The 17,928-nt window shown below is 53.4% G+C and overlaps 1 protein-coding gene across 1 annotated transcript in view; it reads right to left on the bottom strand.

Annotated features, from left to right (window-relative positions):
* WDR90 (WD repeat domain 90) overlaps window positions 1-4,060 on the bottom strand; it is a 55,069-nt gene extending 51,009 nt beyond the window's left edge. Inside the window, exons 1-3 of the mRNA XM_078872942.1 lie at window positions 3,757-4,060; window positions 1,522-1,613; window positions 9-185 (exon numbers count right to left, since the gene is read on the bottom strand). Coding sequence (XP_078729068.1) covers window positions 9-185; window positions 1,522-1,613; window positions 3,757-3,766 — 279 coding nt within the window. The 5' untranslated portion in view covers window positions 3,767-4,060. The remainder of the gene's footprint in view (window positions 1-8; window positions 186-1,521; window positions 1,614-3,756) is intronic.
* Window positions 4,061-17,928: the final 13,868 nt, after the last annotated feature.

The raw sequence follows: 17,928 nt of genomic DNA, 5'->3' as shown, positions 1-17,928 counted from the left end.
ACGGTTACCTCCGTGCTGACGTCCAGGTGAACAATGAAGTGTTTCGTGGGGATGGGCTTGAACAGCAGGTAGAGGTAGCGTCCCGTGAGCCCCAGCGACTGCGTGCTCGTCTTCGGCAGCTGAATGTAGTTCGCCGCCGGAATGTGGCCCACGACCTTGTAGACCGTCGCCTTGATCGTCTTGTCCTGCGCGTTCGCGGGCGGACGTACGCGGCCAATCTGTCAAGCCACTTCTGGGCGAGGGTGCTCATGGATGAACCCTCTCTAAATAACATAATGCCCCGTACTGTATCACTGCAACCAAATCACGCTGAATGCGACCAATCTCATTGGACTTGGGAAATAAGCAGGGTTGAGCTTGGTGAGTACTATGCTTGGATGGGAAGAATACTAGTTTGTTGGAGGCTTCAGCTGGGAGATGGCAGCAGAGGTATGGATTCGTAAATCTGTGTGCAGCTTTGAGTGTCAAGCGCATGTATGTGTGGGTTTTCTCTGGCCACTCTGGTTGCCTCCCACTCATTAATTGAATTGACAAAATCTTTAAATGCACGACACTCAAGAAAAAAAAGTCTTGAGCCTCAGTGAGGCTTTCCTGGGTAAAGGATATTATTGTGAAACCATCATGCGAACTCCGGTCATCCTCACAGCGGCTTTTGGCGAGCCATCGAACAAAGACCGTCACTGCATTGCGCGCATTCAGATGCGCTTCTGCGGCCGTCTGGAATGCTCTTCCTTCCGATGTTAGGAAGCCACAGGAGCTATGCGGTTCTAAATCATTTAGATTGAAAACTATTTTTTTTAGAACTGCTTTTTGTGTTTAGTTTGTTGTCCTTCCCCCGCACTTCCGATTAGCATGGTTGGCCACTTACGGTGTGAAAGAAGTTCAACATACATACAATTATTTCCATGCAATTTTTATAAAACACATACTTACCGCCTTTTTCAGACCTACCATTGTCATGGCTTTCAAGTCCACTGCAGCATTTTACGCTTGTAAAGATGTACAACGATGAACGCTGCATCATTTCTTACCAAGGAAGTTGTCGGTCATCCACTTAGGATGCCAAATGATTTATGGCCAGAGGAAAGAATTTAACATTTTCTAACGTCTGAGATCAATTCGGAAATGAGCGTCGTCATTCACTTCAACCCTTGGATGGTTTTTAGGCGTGAGTGGGCGTCTGTGTGAGGAAGCGCACAGAGCGGTGGTGCAGATTATTAGGTTAGCTGGGGGCAGGCGTGCTCCTGAGCTGTCGTTTTAGTTCTGTTGAGACTCCTGTTGGGAATGCGCAGCCCACGTGTACCTCAGCAGGTCCCAGTTATGAAAACGGATGTTTCGTTTTCAAGAATTATAATGATAAAAGTGCCTGTTGAGAGCAATATTTGTCCTCATTCTACCGCTCAATCTCCACTCAAACGTAGTTTTCCTAAACGTGCACCATATGAATAGAAAATAATTTCAATATATTATTGTAAGTTCAAAACCAGATAACTGCAATTTTAGTCACAAGGCACAATTTACCATAGCGGAGGTGACTTCCCCTTCTTTTGACGCTTTTTTCCATTCGTCCACTTTGCAGTGCTTGAACACGTTGACATACGGGTGCTGCCATACTGCATGCACACACAGGCAGACAGCAATCAGGATAACCTCGTCACGTGTCGTGCAGGTCAAGGGGTCATCATGGCCAATGATGCCGATTCAACTTTACTATTGTTTCCATCCTATCCCACCCTTTACTTTCAGTCTGTTGGTCACCAACCTCTGGATTTCCATCCAATTTATGATGATGATAATCATGATGATAATCATCATCATGCGCTGTAATCAATCAACTGCTGGATTAAAGCCTCCCCAAGCCACCGCTATCTCCCATGGTCCCGTGTTGCAACATTCCAGATGTCTCTGTGCCATATCCTCTGGTTTATGCGAACTAACACACATCCACACCGCGCACATCGCTGCTCGGTGTGCGTCCCAGTGTGTGCGCCGGCACGGGAAGTGCCTTCCAAAGAGACATTAATTCAGATGCCAGTGGGGGTGGGCGTGGTGAGGACATGGCGCGCCCAGGAAGAACTGAGAAAATTTTAATTGGCCATGTCTAGATACATTTCATGGGTTGCTCCCACATAGGTGGAACACTGGGATGGAAGCTTCCGATTCAATCGTGGTCAGACGTTGATGAATCACACTTTAAGACTCTTATTTTAATTTCCACGACCGTACCCAGTTGCCAAAGTTGTTCAGTCAATGCATCGGGTGTGACGGACTCTCCTAATGCAAAGTTCTACATTGACTGGGTCCACTTTAGCTTATAGCTTTCTCACGCTGCCAAGATAATTATTCGTTGGAGGAGGTATAACAATGATTTACACCCTTAAGGGCAATGAGGATCTAGGCTACTTGTATGTTGACGCAGACTGACGTGTTATTTAAGCGAGAAGAACCCGACAAGCTATGACGCTCTTTCTCACGGGTGTCCAGCCCAAGCTGGTGGGGGCAATTGTGTAAAGTTAGAGGATTTTTTTGTATTTCAGTTTATTTCTGAGTACCCTGTGAGATAAGATGCTCTTAAATCGGGTTTCATCAATAAAAACAAACAAATGTGTGATACGTAAACTCGATCATACATAAACCCAATCGCACATAAACTCATGTCATACGTAAACTCTAACAAAAGGACAGACTGACACGTAAAATAAAATGACAATACAAGGATGGGTCGCAGTTGTCAAAGCAGGTGTGCTGGGTGAGGCCACAATCAGTCGATGCGTCCATTTACCAGATAACCCGAAAATATATTGAACAAAAATCCCCAATAATTTTACACGCAGGTTTTCACGACCAATAATAAGATTCGTAATAAGTTTGTTTTCGGTTAGCTCATCGTCAAAATAAAATGTTTATTTTTTCAACCTTCTCGCCCTTCGCCGCCCGGCAGAGCTGAGCTTTTGTTAACGCCTCATTATACTGCACTGTAAACAATTAACCTTCAACGAAACGTCGTACAACATTGTGCAAAGACGCGCTTGGGCTATTCAGAAATCCGAAGAATAAATATCTAAAATAAATGCATATTTGTCCACGTGTCAACTTGATTGACTCTGTCGGGTGATGTGGAGGGCTTTATAGGTTTAAAACGCATTCCTGCGGAGGGAGCTGGTAGGAACGTTGGGTTGCTCGGTCAATGGCCAGGGTCAACGGCGGTGTGGTGTATTCCGCAAATATGCCCGACTGTGAGGGCGGGCACAAGCCGGCGTGAGTAGGTGAAACGTTGAGTTTTATAAGGGCACCACGGGGTGACCAGCCCCTCCCCTCCCCCCACCCAACCCCACCCTCCCCACCCAACCCCACCCAGCCCCTCCCCACCCAGCCCCTCCGTCCCTCCCCACCCAACCCCTCCCTGCACGACGGACGGACACAATAATCCCCTGTAGGCTGGTGTAACCAGGAGGTTCCTACCAGTAAGACATCATACCCACAACACCATCCCGGCACCTACACACAGAGGCGGCCGTATGCAGTCCAAGGGGTGAGAATAGGGATTTGTCTTGGCACGTGCGAGGTGTCCTGTACTGCCCGAACTATTGCGTAGTGAGGAGCTACTTGCCTGCACGAGGTGTGTAGTGCAAGTGCACTTCACGTAGTGCACGCACACTGTGTACGGCGCTGTGTGTACTGCATGCACCGCCTTGAGTAGCACAAGTGTGTGTGTGTACTGCACGTGTAGTCTGTAGCAGAGTCTCGAGTACTCACGGTACGACATAGCCACGCGGTAGCTCAGGGCTCGCCTGCACCTCGTCTGTCGCTAATTATCGATCTCTAGATGAGGTGATTACAGCTCTAGATGAGGTGATTACAACTCTCGAAGATGATTACAGCTCCTGATGAGGTGATGACAGCTGCTGACGAGGTGATGACAGCTCCTGACGAGGTGATGACAGCTCCTGACGAGGTGATTACAGCTCCTAACGAGGTGATTACAGCTATTAACGAGGTGATGAGCTCCTGACGAGGCCACCGCGATCTCTATGGAGCCGTTGCACGCGCACAGCTGACGAGCGCCTCTCTCTACATTCCCCACTCTGGATGCGCGCCTCCACCGCCGCGGGACCAATGGCAGGGCCCGCACGGGTGACTCGCCAACCAATCGGGAGGCGCGCGCACGAATCTGGCGCGCGAGCGCGTCGGCCAATCGCGAGCCGGGGATTGGCGCCCACCGCTCCTAAGCGAGCTAGGGAATTTGACGGCGGGAGATCCCCCGCGCTTAGTCCGGGGTGGGGGTAGGGGGTGGGGGGAGTGGGGGCAGGGGGTGGGGGGTGGGGGTTAGGGGGTTCTTGGGTTTCACCCCCCCCCCCCCCCAGATAAAGTAAACAAAACTATATGATAATAGATTTTTTCCCTTATTTCTGGCAAAAAAACAGGTGTTAAGATATTAAAACTCCAAACTGAAACCTTTTACAAGGAATCATGCCTGCATTAACCACAATGCTATGCAAACAAAAAACACTGATAGTTTATGCATTGTCCTTGAAACTGATTGGTCCACACCAGAGACAGCTTTCTTTTGAGCCTCGTCTCAATCGGTGTTAGACCAGAGGACGCCAAAAGGCGTAAACAAAACTAATATTTATTGGGAATTTCGTTAAAGTAACGTAGATCTATCTTTGAAGGACGTTATTAACTGGTTAACTTGTTAATAACGTCCCTCCAATGAGTGCTCAGTTTGTACCCATCTTCTCGGTTGAAATCTTGTCTGTGTTTATATATCTGGATGGCTTCATGAACGAATCTTTGTTGATAGCGAGTAGGTTTGCAGAGTACCTACGTCTTGGAGAAATACATTTCGTGTGTGCCCACAGCGTTAAAACAATGATCAGCCACGACCTAGGTATTGGTACAAACTGAGCAATCATTGGAAGGACGTTATTAACCAATCTTGAATTTAAGCTTTCGTGACTGCAGGAATCCATACTTTTTGGTTCTTTCGGTAAAGTCACGTAGGTATAAAATAAAATAAATCACGACGTTTCGATCGCAACACAAGCGGTCGTCCTCAGGCGGAAAAAACGTATAATCCAGCAGTGGAACTGCTGAACTAGCGAGAGAGCAGCTACAACAAGGCCACATATATAGCCTTGGATTATACTGTATATTTTTAGGAGTATATATTTGTAGGATTATATTTTTTTCCGCCTGAGGACGACCGCTTGTGTTGCGATCGAAACGTCGTGATTTATTTTATTTGATACCTACGTGACTTTACCGAAAGAACCAAAGAGTACGTTATTAACCAGTTTAAGTCATAACTGGCTGTGATGTTTCCAACTCTCTGAGTTGCATTCCTCGATGTGGCGGTGGCTAATCTCTCGCGATACAATGGCCAGCCCAACAGCTCTGGGGTGCCCTCGATCTTCTGTCTCTAACCCGCCCACTTACCCTTGGGCTGCACCCATCTCAGGCCTATATAACACCCTGCTTCAGCAGCTCTCTTGCTATATTTTTTCACCTGAAGACAATTGCTTGTGTTGCGATCGAAACGTCGTGATTTTTTATTATAATTTTTCTATCTACGTGACTTTACCGAAAGACCCAAAGAGTAATGTAGATAGGTTCAAAGAAAATAACAAAAAATAATTTTAAAAACTACGACGTTTCGATCACAACACAAGTGTTCGTCATCAGGAAGAAATAAAAACGTCTTAGTCGTAGTTTTTTCTTCTAATTTTTTGTTATTTTCTTTGAGCCTATCTACGTATGTGAATTTCTGCAGTCACGAAAGCTTTAAGTCAAGATTAAACAAAACGTAACTTTTTATTTTACCAGTTAAGGCCCACTGAGCTGGATAGCAACTCAGAATGAGAATATTTATTAATACTGGAGGAATCCGATGAACTATAAAGCTCTTTATCGCAGGTGTCCAGTAGGAGCGGGTCAGAACGTTACAACAACAAACAGTACAAAAGCACGAAAGGAGTGCAAAGTATTCAAAATGTAGGCAAATCACTAAAAACAGATACAAATAAAACTAAAATACTTTATTTTACCAGGTACGGCCCACGGAACTATAATATCACTATTTTCAGAAATGACCTGGCCACAAATGATAACTCAACGAAGCGGCTTCAGCATCATGTGGACATCTCTAGCAGCCACATAATGAACTCCAAACATCACCGCACCTCCTCCTGGCTTTGACTTTCCTCCTTTTCCTCCTTCCCCAAGACGTTAGTGGTGGAACCTTTCAACGACATCGGGACATCAACAGGCAGACGCGCACACCTCCTTCATGGATGCCAAATGAAAGGCACGAGCCACACTTAGTACGAGCGTGGCCACGCAACCCCAAACTGTGGACCATATTTTAGCCAACCCAGAGAGACGTTCTCATACAGATGCGGTACACAGAGATAGAGGTTAAAACAAGCCACAGTGTGTGGCGATGCAACCCAAACAATGGACCGTATCGTAAACCATTGCGGTTTTTGGTCCTTCATAGAGACCCACACGCGGACATAGAAACCCATGGATATAAATAGAAAAAACATGTATTTTAGTGCTCCGAGTAGATGATTATGGGAAGTGCATAAACATTACAGTTGTCACTTATTTTCCGCTGCAGACCAACGGTGAGTTGAAGATGTTCTGTTTTCAGCATCGTGCAATCTTTATACAGGCTGCTTCAAAAAATGTGACCACTTCTGAAATTTTGCAACAATACTAGGAGATGTGCCTCTGGGCTCTGGAGACCACCTGGAGAAGATTCCATGCATGTGAAGTATAGTAAACTACGGCGGGAAACCACTTGACGGGTAGCACACTTTATTGACACTTGTCTTTCCACAATAACACGTGTGGTCACTATTTCTCACGCTACACGTTCCACTCGACACGTGTGGTCACTACGGCTCACGCTACACGTTCCCGCTACACGCTCACGGGCACTCCAGCCCCGTAGCATCCGTGGAACCTACAGACCCACCCCAGCTTGGGCGTGGGTCACGACCTCTGGGTCCCGTGGCCCGGCCCTCACACGGACGTCCGGCCCCAGGTCCCAAGGTCCCGCCTCTGAGCCACACAGGGCCCCGGTCCTCACAAGGACAGCGGGACTAGGTGTCTCAGGGCCCTATCTCTTCCTCCTCCGTCTTCTGTCTTCACTGGTCACCAACTCCTCGCGCGCCTGCGCGCACCGCCTTATATAGCCTCCGCTCCCAGGAGACGGAGCCTATGCGGACCGCGACGTGAGCACCCACCTTAGTTGACCAATCACCACGCGCTGCCACACGATCCCTTCGCTGTCAGCGCGCGTCACCGATACACAGCCAATCACCGCCTCATAACCCATGACCCCGCGCTGACCTATGATCCTTCACTGTCAGCGCGCGTCACCAACACACACAGCCAATCACCACGCGCTACCACACGATCCTTACCCCCAGCGCGTATCACCACTACACATGCGTTGACAATGATGGCGAACACGTGGAGACTCTTTGACTTTTTGAAGCTATTAACATACATTTGTTATCATGTTAGTGTATTATCCAATCTTTTCCATTGAAAATGATACTCCAATATAAGTGTAGGACTCGTACAAGGGTTGTCTTTCTCTCCTCTTTATTTTCCTCTTAGAGTCCACCTTCGCCGCGCCACCGCTCCGCGTCTCTCCATGCCCTCTACCTCACTATCGCTACGCTTGTTGTCTCTACGGTTTCTCCTACTCTGCATCCTTCCGATGCATGGCTACCCTGGTTACTCACTGCATTCTCGCTACCACTGTCTCTCCGTGCTTTACTCTACTAACACTGTCTCTACGCTTTACTCTACTATCACTTGCTCTGCGACTCTCCGGGCACCGTTATTGCAGCTCCATCCACGACGCCGACTCGTACAGGACTCCCTTCTCTCCGTTGCGCTCTGGCTTATATCCCCACACCAATTAATCTCCCTAATTATCTCTACCCCCCGCTTATCGCTCGCCCCCTGGTCTCCCGTGTCACGTGGCCTTGTTTTCGCCGCCGGAGCGACGCCAGCTAATGCCCAATTACCTTTCCTGCCAATCACTGGCCTGTGTCCTCCCGGCTACCCTGACACCTGTTTCAACCCTTAACGACCCACTTCGCCTAAAGTCACAACAACAACCATTACCTCACATCACCCCACTGTACTGTGCTTGCTTGTGTAGAGGTGTAATTGTGTATGGGAGCGGATGGCAAACAAACACAAGGGGCGTGGTTAGGGCCGTACACATAGGAGGTGGCCACACCGACGTCCGCACCTGCATCCCCCACGGGCCCCTCCCGGGGGGGCCGCGGACTATAAGAGGGGGTGAGCCGGAGGGCTCGAGGTCGAGGTATCAGCTTTAACCAGCGAAGACGGAAGACCAGCTAGAATAGGCCCCGGAGCTCCCCTGGCTCGCTGTCCTTATAAGGGCCGACCAGGGCAAGCCGGTGGCGTGGCCCCGAGAGCCCAGACTGACGAGCAGGTCTGGGAACTCAGGGGGTCGGATCCCAGCTTGACCAGGGCTGGGACAGGTAGCCTCCCCTAGCTCCCTAGTGGAGGACTTGGGCTTAGGTTAGCGGGGCTTAGATGTTGTGTCTCCCTGTTAGCCGAGTAAGGGGACGTTACCCCTTAGGTCCTGTGTATACTCGCTAACTGTATACAAGTTGTGTTAATAAATAAGTGTGCCTCCGATCCCGTCGTCAAGCCTCCTGAGTAATTACTACATCTGGTGTCAGAAGTAAAACGTCCAAAGATGGACACACGAGGGACGACACGTACCAGGGAGTCGGAGAGGGAGGACACCGCGGCCGAATCACCACCAGAGATGGCCGAGGTCGGATCGGAGCAGCCGGGGCCGAGTACACCCGCGCCGCTACGACAGGAGGGGGGGGATGCGTCGGCCGAGGGACTTCGGCTGGCTCACTCCCACCTGGCGGAGCTGCTCTACGCCGCGGCCGCCGTGTTGGAGGAGATCACGCGGCTGGGAGCTGGAGGGGCTGCGCGGGAAGACGGCAGCAGCCGACGCACGCCGGCATTTCCCGCCACCCCGACGCGGCTCGCGGTTAAATTTCCCGCCATCACTACAGTGCGAGCAGAGGGCGGGGCCGGCCTGCGTCAGGTGACTGCTGAGGGCCAAGCACGAGCCGTGACATCATCAACGCCGGCCAGCGCGTCAACAACGGAGCGACCGGCGATGCCATGCTCACAGCCCGCCCACACTGTAACGTCGGCTGGGAACGAGGGAGCGAGATCCGCAGCCACGGACGTCGCCTTACAACAGCGACTGCCGCCTCTCAAGGAGTTCGTGGGAGCGGCTGGAGATTGGGGCGGCTTCAAAAGGCGGTTCATCGCTCATCAAGAGATGGCGAACTGGACGGACGCCGAGGCACTATGCGCGCTGCCGGCGATGCTGGACGACGACGCCCTGGCTACCCTCACCTCGGCGCCTAAGGAGAAGCGCGCCACGCTGCACCTGGCGCTGCAGCTGCTGTCAGCCGTCTATGGGCCGCCTTCGGACTGCAGGCAGCTGTTCCACGATCGGCATCGGGGCGCCAACGAATCGCCCCTGGCCTTCCGAACGGCTCTCCTGGCCCTGGCAAAGGCAGCTTTCCCGCGGATGGACGAGGAGGGAGTGGACGCCATGGTGGCTGAAAAGCTGCTGCTACTCGCCGATGAGCTGGACATCGCCGTCTTGGCTCAAGACGACGGAGAGATGTCGTCCCTGCTGGTCGCGCGCCACATCCACGGGGGCTTGCGGTCCCTGCGTCGCAAGGCTGCCAAGGGGGTGGCCGGCCATGCCATGGCGGCCACCGCCCTCCCATCAGAGGAGGTCTGCGGGGTGGAGCGGCGGGGGGAATGGAGATCGGCGGCACCGCAGGCTCGGAATGGACCGAGCCGCCAGGAGCAGCCCAGGCCATCTGGGGCGCTCACACGCTGCTACAACTGTGGCCTGCAAGGCCACGTTGCGTCAGGATGCCGGGCTCCCCGTCAGCGCGGAGCGACACCTCGTCAGGACGCCACGCCGTCTCCACCCAAGCTCCAGCAGAGAAATACGGCGAGTCGTGGCACCTCACACGTTTGGCCCATGCACACATCCGACACACACTCACGCGCTCAACTGAACAGGGTTCGAAAATCGCCGCCCATCGCGCGCGATTGTTCTGAAATGCGGCGAGCGCTCCAACCGGGTCAGTGGTCGGAGCTCGCCCATCGTGTCGTTGCTGCGTCGGCGGGATCATCGGTTGTGGTCGGTCATATTGATGGGGTAGAGGTGCGGATTTTAATTGACACAGGGGCATCGGCGACCATTATATCTGATTTGATTTATAACATCCTTCCCGTTCAAAGTCGTCCCTTGCTCCCTGTTGACGTGCCATGCTATGCTGCTAACGGGGGCTCGCTGGGCATTATTGGGCAAATCCGCGCCAAAGTTTGCATTGGAGACATTAAATTATCCGGGCCTGTTTTGGTTTCCTCCTCACTCGCGGTTCCGTGCCTGTTGGGGACGGATTTCTTGGCCAAAATGCCCATCCGTATCTTGATTGACCAGGGGTGCATCGAGCTCCCATCGGGCCGACGTGTTACATTTTTGTCTTCCCCCACCACGGAGCGTCGGGCGTTTGCCACCGTGCAGGCGCTCGTGACAAAAACTGTGCGCGTACCCCCGGGGGCTCAGATGCTCGTCCCTCTTAGGTTGCGTCGGCCGTTTGCTAAAGGGGTTGCGGATCGGGGGGTCTTGTTGGGACCATCTCGGGCCGGGGTCAATGGACCCGATTTGCTAGCGGCTCAGACCATGGTGAAAGGGGATGGGGACCCCTTCATTGCAGTCCTTAATGTAGGATCGCGAACGGCCGTGGTTCCTCAAGGGACCGTGCTTGCACACGCAACGCCGGCGCCCTATGAGGAACCACTCGTGGGTCAGGTAACCACCGATCCTCCGTCGCGACCGCATTCGGACTGTGATGACGGATGGCTGGATGCACTTTGCGCGGGATCTGTGGATCTGTCCGACACGCAGCGTGCGCAGCTGCGAGTTCTCCTGAAAGAATTTGCCGACGTTTTTAGTAAACACAAATTTGATATTGGTTGTACTAAATTGCTGCGACACCATATTGACACGGGTGACAGCGCGCCAATCCGCCAAAATCCCTTTCGGCTCAGTCCCGCCGAAAAGGATCATGTCAAATCGGCTGTTGATGACATGCTTGCCGCCGATATCATTTCCCCTTCCAACAGCCCGTGGGGCGCACCGATCGTTTTGGTGAAAAAACACGACGGCTCACTGCGGTTTTGTGTCGACTTTCGGCGATTGAACAAAATTTCTGTGGCAGATGCGTACCCGCTTCCTCGAATGGATGAGTCGCTCGATGCCTTGGCGGGGGCGCGATTCTTTTCCACCCTCGATTTACTATCTGGATTCTGGCAGCTTCCTCTGGATGACGAATCAAAACCTAAAACTGCTTTTCGGACACCGCAAGGTCTCTTCCAATTTAACCGCTTGCCGATGGGCTTACATTCTGCGCCGGCAACTTTTCAGCGGTTAATGGAACTGGTCTTGGCAGGCTTACAATGGGATTCGTGTTTAATTTACTTGGACGATGTCATCGTCTTTAGCAAATCCTTCGAGGAACACCTCCAGAGGCTGCGTGCTGTTTTTCTCAAAATGCGGGCTGCAAATTTAAAATTTAAACCGCAGAAGTGCCATTTGCTCCGCGAATCGGTGCGGTATTTGGGTCACATTGTTGGGCGCTCGGGGATATCCACTGATCCCGCCAAAACGGAATGCGTCAGCTCCTGGCCGACTCCCACCTCGGTGGGAGAGGTCAGGAGTTTCATTGGGTTCGCGTCGTACTATCGACGGTTTGTGGCTGACTTCGCTACGATCGCGAAACCATTGCATGCCTTGACGTCCAAGGGAGTCAGGTTTCATTGGGGGCTGGAGGAGGAGGCTGCTTTTCACGCCCTCCGGAATGCCCTGGTGGGGGCTCCGCCGTTGAATTACCCCGACTTCTCACAACCCTTCTTGCTCGATACAGATGCAAGTAACACGGGCATCGGGGGCGTGCTGTCCCAACTCATTGGAGGCGTAGAGCATGTGGTGGCTTACGGTAGTCGGGTACTGTCTCCAGCGGAACAACGGTACTGCGTTACCCGTCGGGAATTATTGGCAATTGTTTATTTCATTCAGCAGTACCGCCCATATCTGTACGGTCGGCGTTTCACCGTCCGTACAGATCATGCGGCCCTACAGTACGCTCTGCGGGTTCAACAACCATCGGGCCAGTTGTCTCGATGGTTGGAGATTCTCCAGGACTACGACTTTGTCACCACATATCGTAAGGGCGTCCGCCACACGAACGCTGACGCCCTGTCACGGTTGCCACCCACTTCGGAGTGCGCTTGCCTCCTGGGTTCGGGGCGTTGTAGGCCCCCGAACGTCACCACCGATTCGGTCCTCGTGGCCGCCGCCGATGCGCCTTTGGCTTCGGGTCCTATCGAGCAAGAAGGGAGGGATTCGTTGCTGGGGTTGTCGGTCGCGGAATGGGGACGCCTCCAAATGGAGGACACCTCCCTCCTCGCTCTGCGCCGTCGCGCAGGGGGGGTTGGGCAGGGGGTGGCGAACATTGACTCGTGGGGGTTGTTCCAGGGTCTTTTAATGCACTGGGACGGGAAAACCCGCCGCCAGCAGCTCGTGGTGCCTGCAGCATTGAGGGGTAAGGTGGTATGGGCTGTTCATGAGCGGCTTCTGCACTTGGGGGTTCACAAGACCTTTGCCACGCTCCAGCTCGATTTCTTCTGGCCGGGCATGGCAAAGGACGTGGGGGATCTCCTGGGGTCGTGCACGCAATGCGCGCAGCGAAAGCCACCAGCTAGGGGGTCCAACCCTCCGCTGCAGTCCATAAAGGTTTCCCGGGTTAACGAGCTCGTTGCGCTAGACATACTCGGGCCATTTCCCGCTACACTCAGGGGGAATAGGTATTTATTGACAGGGGTCGAATACTTCACGAGATGGCCTATGGCCTGGCCCCTGGCCAACCAGTCGGCAGCAGCCATCGCGGAGGCCTTTGTCCAGGGCTATGTCCTCGACAAAGGTGCTCCGGAACGGCTGCTTACTGACCAGGGTAAGAATTTTTCGGGAAAACTCCTCCGCGAGGTGTGCGACCTCTTGGGTACGGAGAAAATTCGGACCTCCCCGTATCACCCTCAAACTGACGGGATGGTGGAACGGCTACATCGGACCATCACGTCTATGCTGTCCCAACAGGTGTCCGAATCCCAGACAGATTGGGACCTTCGCATAGCCGGTGTGTTGCAGGCCTACAGGATGGCTCCCCATGCGGCCACCGGATTTTCCCCTTTCTTTTTAATGTATGGCCGCGAGGCTAACCCCCCTGTGACGACCCAGCTGAAGCTCTCGGCGCCTCAGGCGAAGTCTACCTTGTCCGAACACGTTAAATTTAACATCAGCAAATTGTCTGAGGCGCGGGAAGCGGCCGTGCAAAATTCTGAACTCCGCCAGAAGGCGAACGAGAGGCTTCGGCTGGGGCGGGTACATGTGTTCAAATGGAAACCAGGGGACAGGGCATGGTTGCACTGTCCCCAGGTGCCACTGGCAACCTCGTCAAAGTTGGTACGGCCGTGGCGGGGGCCAGTGGAGGTCGTACAGGTCTTACGGCCGCAATGTGTTCGCGTCAAATGGGGGAGGCGTCGGTGGTACGTGCACCCCTCAAGGTTGAAACCGTTCATTGCGCCGGCCCGTGGTTCACACACACGCACGCATGGCCAAACGTGTGAGGGGTCCGCCGACTCCCCGACGTCGCTGCTCTCGCCTGACATGACATCAACTGTTCCATCTCCAGGTGCAACAGGAGTGACGGGTCCACGCCCGCCAACCCCTCCCGGAGGGGTCGGGGGTCACTCGGCAGCGACGCCAGACTCTCTTGCACCCGGACCGTCACCAACCACCACTGAGCGTGCCGGGTCGAGCCCTTGTGACGGGCCCGCCGCGAGAACGCGCGCCAAAACGCGCAGACTATTGTGAGGTCGGCCGTTGGGGGGCCCTTGCGGACAGTGGGGGAGGGGCATCCGGAGCGCGTGTATATATGTTGGGTTTGCGGAATGGGGTATTTATTCGGGAGGGTGCGCCGGGTTATTTTTTTTTCTCTTTCTTCTTCTACCTGTTTCCTGTTGTTGTTGTTGTTGTTATGACTGTTCTTGTTCTTGTTAAATTTACGCGAGGCACACACGGTTTTGGGGAGGCATGCACCTTTATTCTGGTTTTTTTGCAGCCGGGGACGGCTGCGAGCTGTACAGGGGGGGGTGATGTAGAGGTGTAATTGTGTATGGGAGCGGATGGCAAACAAACACAAGGGGCGTGGTTAGGGCCGTACACATAGGAGGTGGCCACACCGACGTCCGCACCTGCATCCCCCACGGGCCCCTCCCGGGGGGGCCGCGGACTATAAGAGGGGGTGAGCCGGAGGGCTCGAGGTCGAGGTATCAGCTTTAACCAGCGAAGACGGAAGACCAGCTAGAATAGGCCCCGGAGCTCCCCTGGCTCGCTGTCCTTATAAGGGCCGACCAGGGCAAGCCGGTGGCGTGGCCCCGAGAGCCCAGACTGACGAGCAGGTCTGGGAACTCAGGGGGTCGGATCCCAGCTTGACCAGGGCTGGGACAGGTAGCCTCCCCTAGCTCCCTAGTGGAGGACTTGGGCTTAGGTTAGCGGGGCTTAGATGTTGTGTCTCCCTGTTAGCCGAGTAAGGGGACGTTACCCCTTAGGTCCTGTGTATACTCGCTAACTGTATACAAGTTGTGTTAATAAATAAGTGTGCCTCCGATCCCGTCGTCAAGCCTCCTGAGTAATTACTACACTTGCATAGCAACAGAGGCGAGGGATGCGTGGCGCGCTATACTCAAGCCCTACATAAGTATTAAAACAAACTTGAAGCACCATATATTATTCAGTGTCATTTGAGGTTCGTTGAGTTGTACAGATTGCGTTGGAGGTGTGAAAATATTGCGTTGTGGCCAGATAACTGGAGTGGCTTAATGCGTACGTATCAAGATGGTGGTACCGCGAATACGCCACGTGATGTTTCGAAAGCCTGCCCTCTCATTTACTAAACAGATGCTCACCGGGGAGATGGAGTGATCAACAAATCAGCTTGTGTTCAGGTGCCAGGTGGATCGTTAACATCGCGGGCTCGTGAGAGACATGGCAGCAGCCTGCATCCGGCAGTGGGTTGACCACGGCTGGATAATGATGGGGACTCTTCACGGTTCCTGACTGTAAATGGCGATTTGCCATAGGGAATGCGTGCAGACTTACGCAGCATGGTAACAAAGGGAGCGAGAGTTGTCCAATGTAATATGCATACTGCAACACTACAACAATGTCAGTATGGTACATTGTGCTGCAGTACAACATTTTAACCTTATGGCGGGACCCCAGGGTCCCGAATAAACGGAAGTCAAAATCGTAATTAATGTATTTATTTTTGGTGACTCTGTCCCACCGTGCACATAAACGCCACGACCCACCTGGGGCGGATCATTGTGTTGTCATGTCGTCCAAGCGCAGCGACGAGGACGAATGCACAGAAGAGGTGAACAAGCGAATGTGTAGTGTCATTGGGGATGTCACTTTATGGTGCCGGTCCGGGAGGGCCGTGGCGTGCGATGTACTTAAATCGCGGACAGCACCGGGTGGGTTTCTGTGTAAGGCCGGCTCTAGCAGCACCTACACCCCGTAGATGGGTGTAGTACCAACCCTAGCAGGGCTTGGTGAGCGCTGGGATAGCGCGGGCACCACGCATAGCGTGTAGTGCGGGCTCCCACAAGGGGGAGCGATAAATTGTCAGCCCAGGGACAGGGTTGCCCCGGGCCATGGCACTCTGGTTGACCCCGTAGACACGTGATCTGGAGTGTCCACAGAGAAGGCCCCAGGTGGGGGGGCTAGGGGGTGATCGCGTGTCCAGCTCTCGAAGGTGGGCGGGGCCGAGGGCGGAGCCAGCCCCGACACGAGAGGGTATAAGGTGGGTCCCTCAGAGGGACCGGGGTTGCTTCGTTCTACAAGCTGGAAGCTCTACATCCTACGTCTGAAGAGGCATCAACACGTGGCCGGGGACCCGAGTGAGGGTCCGACCCTTCGTAGCTGTAACTCCTATATGTAATGTAGTTAGCTGGGTGGTCACCACCCTAGGCTGCATCTGGTAAAGGGGCAGTTGCCCCTTTGTATATACGTGTTACAATAAATGTGTTGCCTCTAAAGAATAATGTCTGCGACTCAGTTGGACTCGCTACAACTGGTGTCGGAAGTGGCTAACATACTAGTTTATACAGCTAGTGGTAGACTATGTCTACACGTCGCAGACCACGTACCAGGACGTTGGACAGCAAGGACGAGGACCTCGTGCCGCCTACATCTCCGGAAGATGCGGGGGAGACACTGCCAAGCGGAGCAAAGCGTTATTCGGGTGCGCAACACTTCGCCGTCGGTGGAGGCGACCCTCCAGGAGGCGCATGGTCGTCTCCTGGAGCTCCTCCATGCTGCAGCTTCGCTCCTCGCAGTGATCAGCACCATGGTCGCGCCGGTGAAGGAGGGAGTGGCGATGCCGATGTGGCGACAGGCGGGACGGGCGCTGGTTCGGTCGCACGGGATGCGGTCATCGGCCTGGATTACGAGGAATTGGGACGCCTTCAGGCGGAAGACGCTTTGCTGCTCAAATTGCGGCGTCGTGTGAGGGAAGCTGATGGGGGCATGGATCGACGTTGCGTCGCCTCAGTCGTTCTGCGGGGCGGCTTTCTCATGCATTGGGATGGGGGGCTGCGCCGTTATACCATTGTCGTTCCCACTGGCCTGCGAGGCGAGGTTGTTTGGGCTGTGCATGAGCGTCTCTTGCACCTGGGCGGGCAGAAGACGCTGGCCACGCTCAAACTGGATTTCTATTGGCCGGCCATGTCTGCGGATTTGGACAATTTGCTCAAAGGCTGCGTGCAGTGTGCTCGGCGGAAGCCGCCGGCGAAACCCTGCCGCCCCCCCCTCCCCTGCAATCGATTCAGGTGTCGCGCGTCAATGAACTTGTTGCTCTGGACATCCTTGGTCCATTCCCCACTACCGCTCGAGGAAACAAATACCTGCTTGTGGGGGTCGAGGATTTTTCAGGATGGCCTTTCGCCTGGCCATTCCCTAATCAATCGGCTGTGACTATTACTGAAGCATTCCTCAATTGTTATCTTATGGACAAGGGTGCCCCTAAATGCCTTTTGACCAATCAGGGCAAGAATTTATCTTCTAAATTGTTGCATGAGATCTGCGCTTTGTTGGGAACAAAGAAGGTGCGCACGTCGCCGTACCACCCGCAGATGGATAGCATGGTCGAACGGCTACATAGGACTCTGACCTCCATGTTGAGCCACCAGGTCAGTGAGTCACAACTCGATTGGGACTTAGATATCCCTACAGTACTCGCCGCTTACAGGATGGCCCCGCACGTGTCGACCGGTTGCTCACCGTTTGTTTTATGTATGGAAGGGAATACGACCCGCCCATCGATGTGCGGTTACAGACCACGCCCAAAATGTATAAATCCAAGATTTCTGACTCCGTTCTCTTCACTCTTCAAAAGCTTTCCGAGGCACGGGAAGCTTCCAGGGTTAATTCCGAGTTGCGACAATTGGCCAACGAACGGCTTAAGGGAGTGGGTGCTTCTCTGTATGAATGGACACCTGGGGACAAGGCATGGTTGCACTGTCCGCAGGTGCTGGTGGGTACATCGCCTAAGTTACTCCAGCCCTGGCGGGGGCTGGTCGATGTTGTTCGGGTTGTTCGACCACAGTGTGTCCAGAGCAACTTGGGTCGGCGTAGTTGGTTCGTGCATCCCTCTCGCCTGAAACCGTTTATCGCGCCGCGCGAATTCGTTTCAT

Source organism: Lampetra fluviatilis, chromosome 35 (assembly GCF_964198595.1).
Source record: "Lampetra fluviatilis chromosome 35, kcLamFluv1.1, whole genome shotgun sequence".
Taxonomy (NCBI): Eukaryota; Metazoa; Chordata; class Hyperoartia; order Petromyzontiformes; family Petromyzontidae; genus Lampetra; species Lampetra fluviatilis.
The sequence above is the reverse complement of the archived record's forward strand: the minus strand, read 5'-3'. Positions and strand labels throughout refer to the sequence as shown.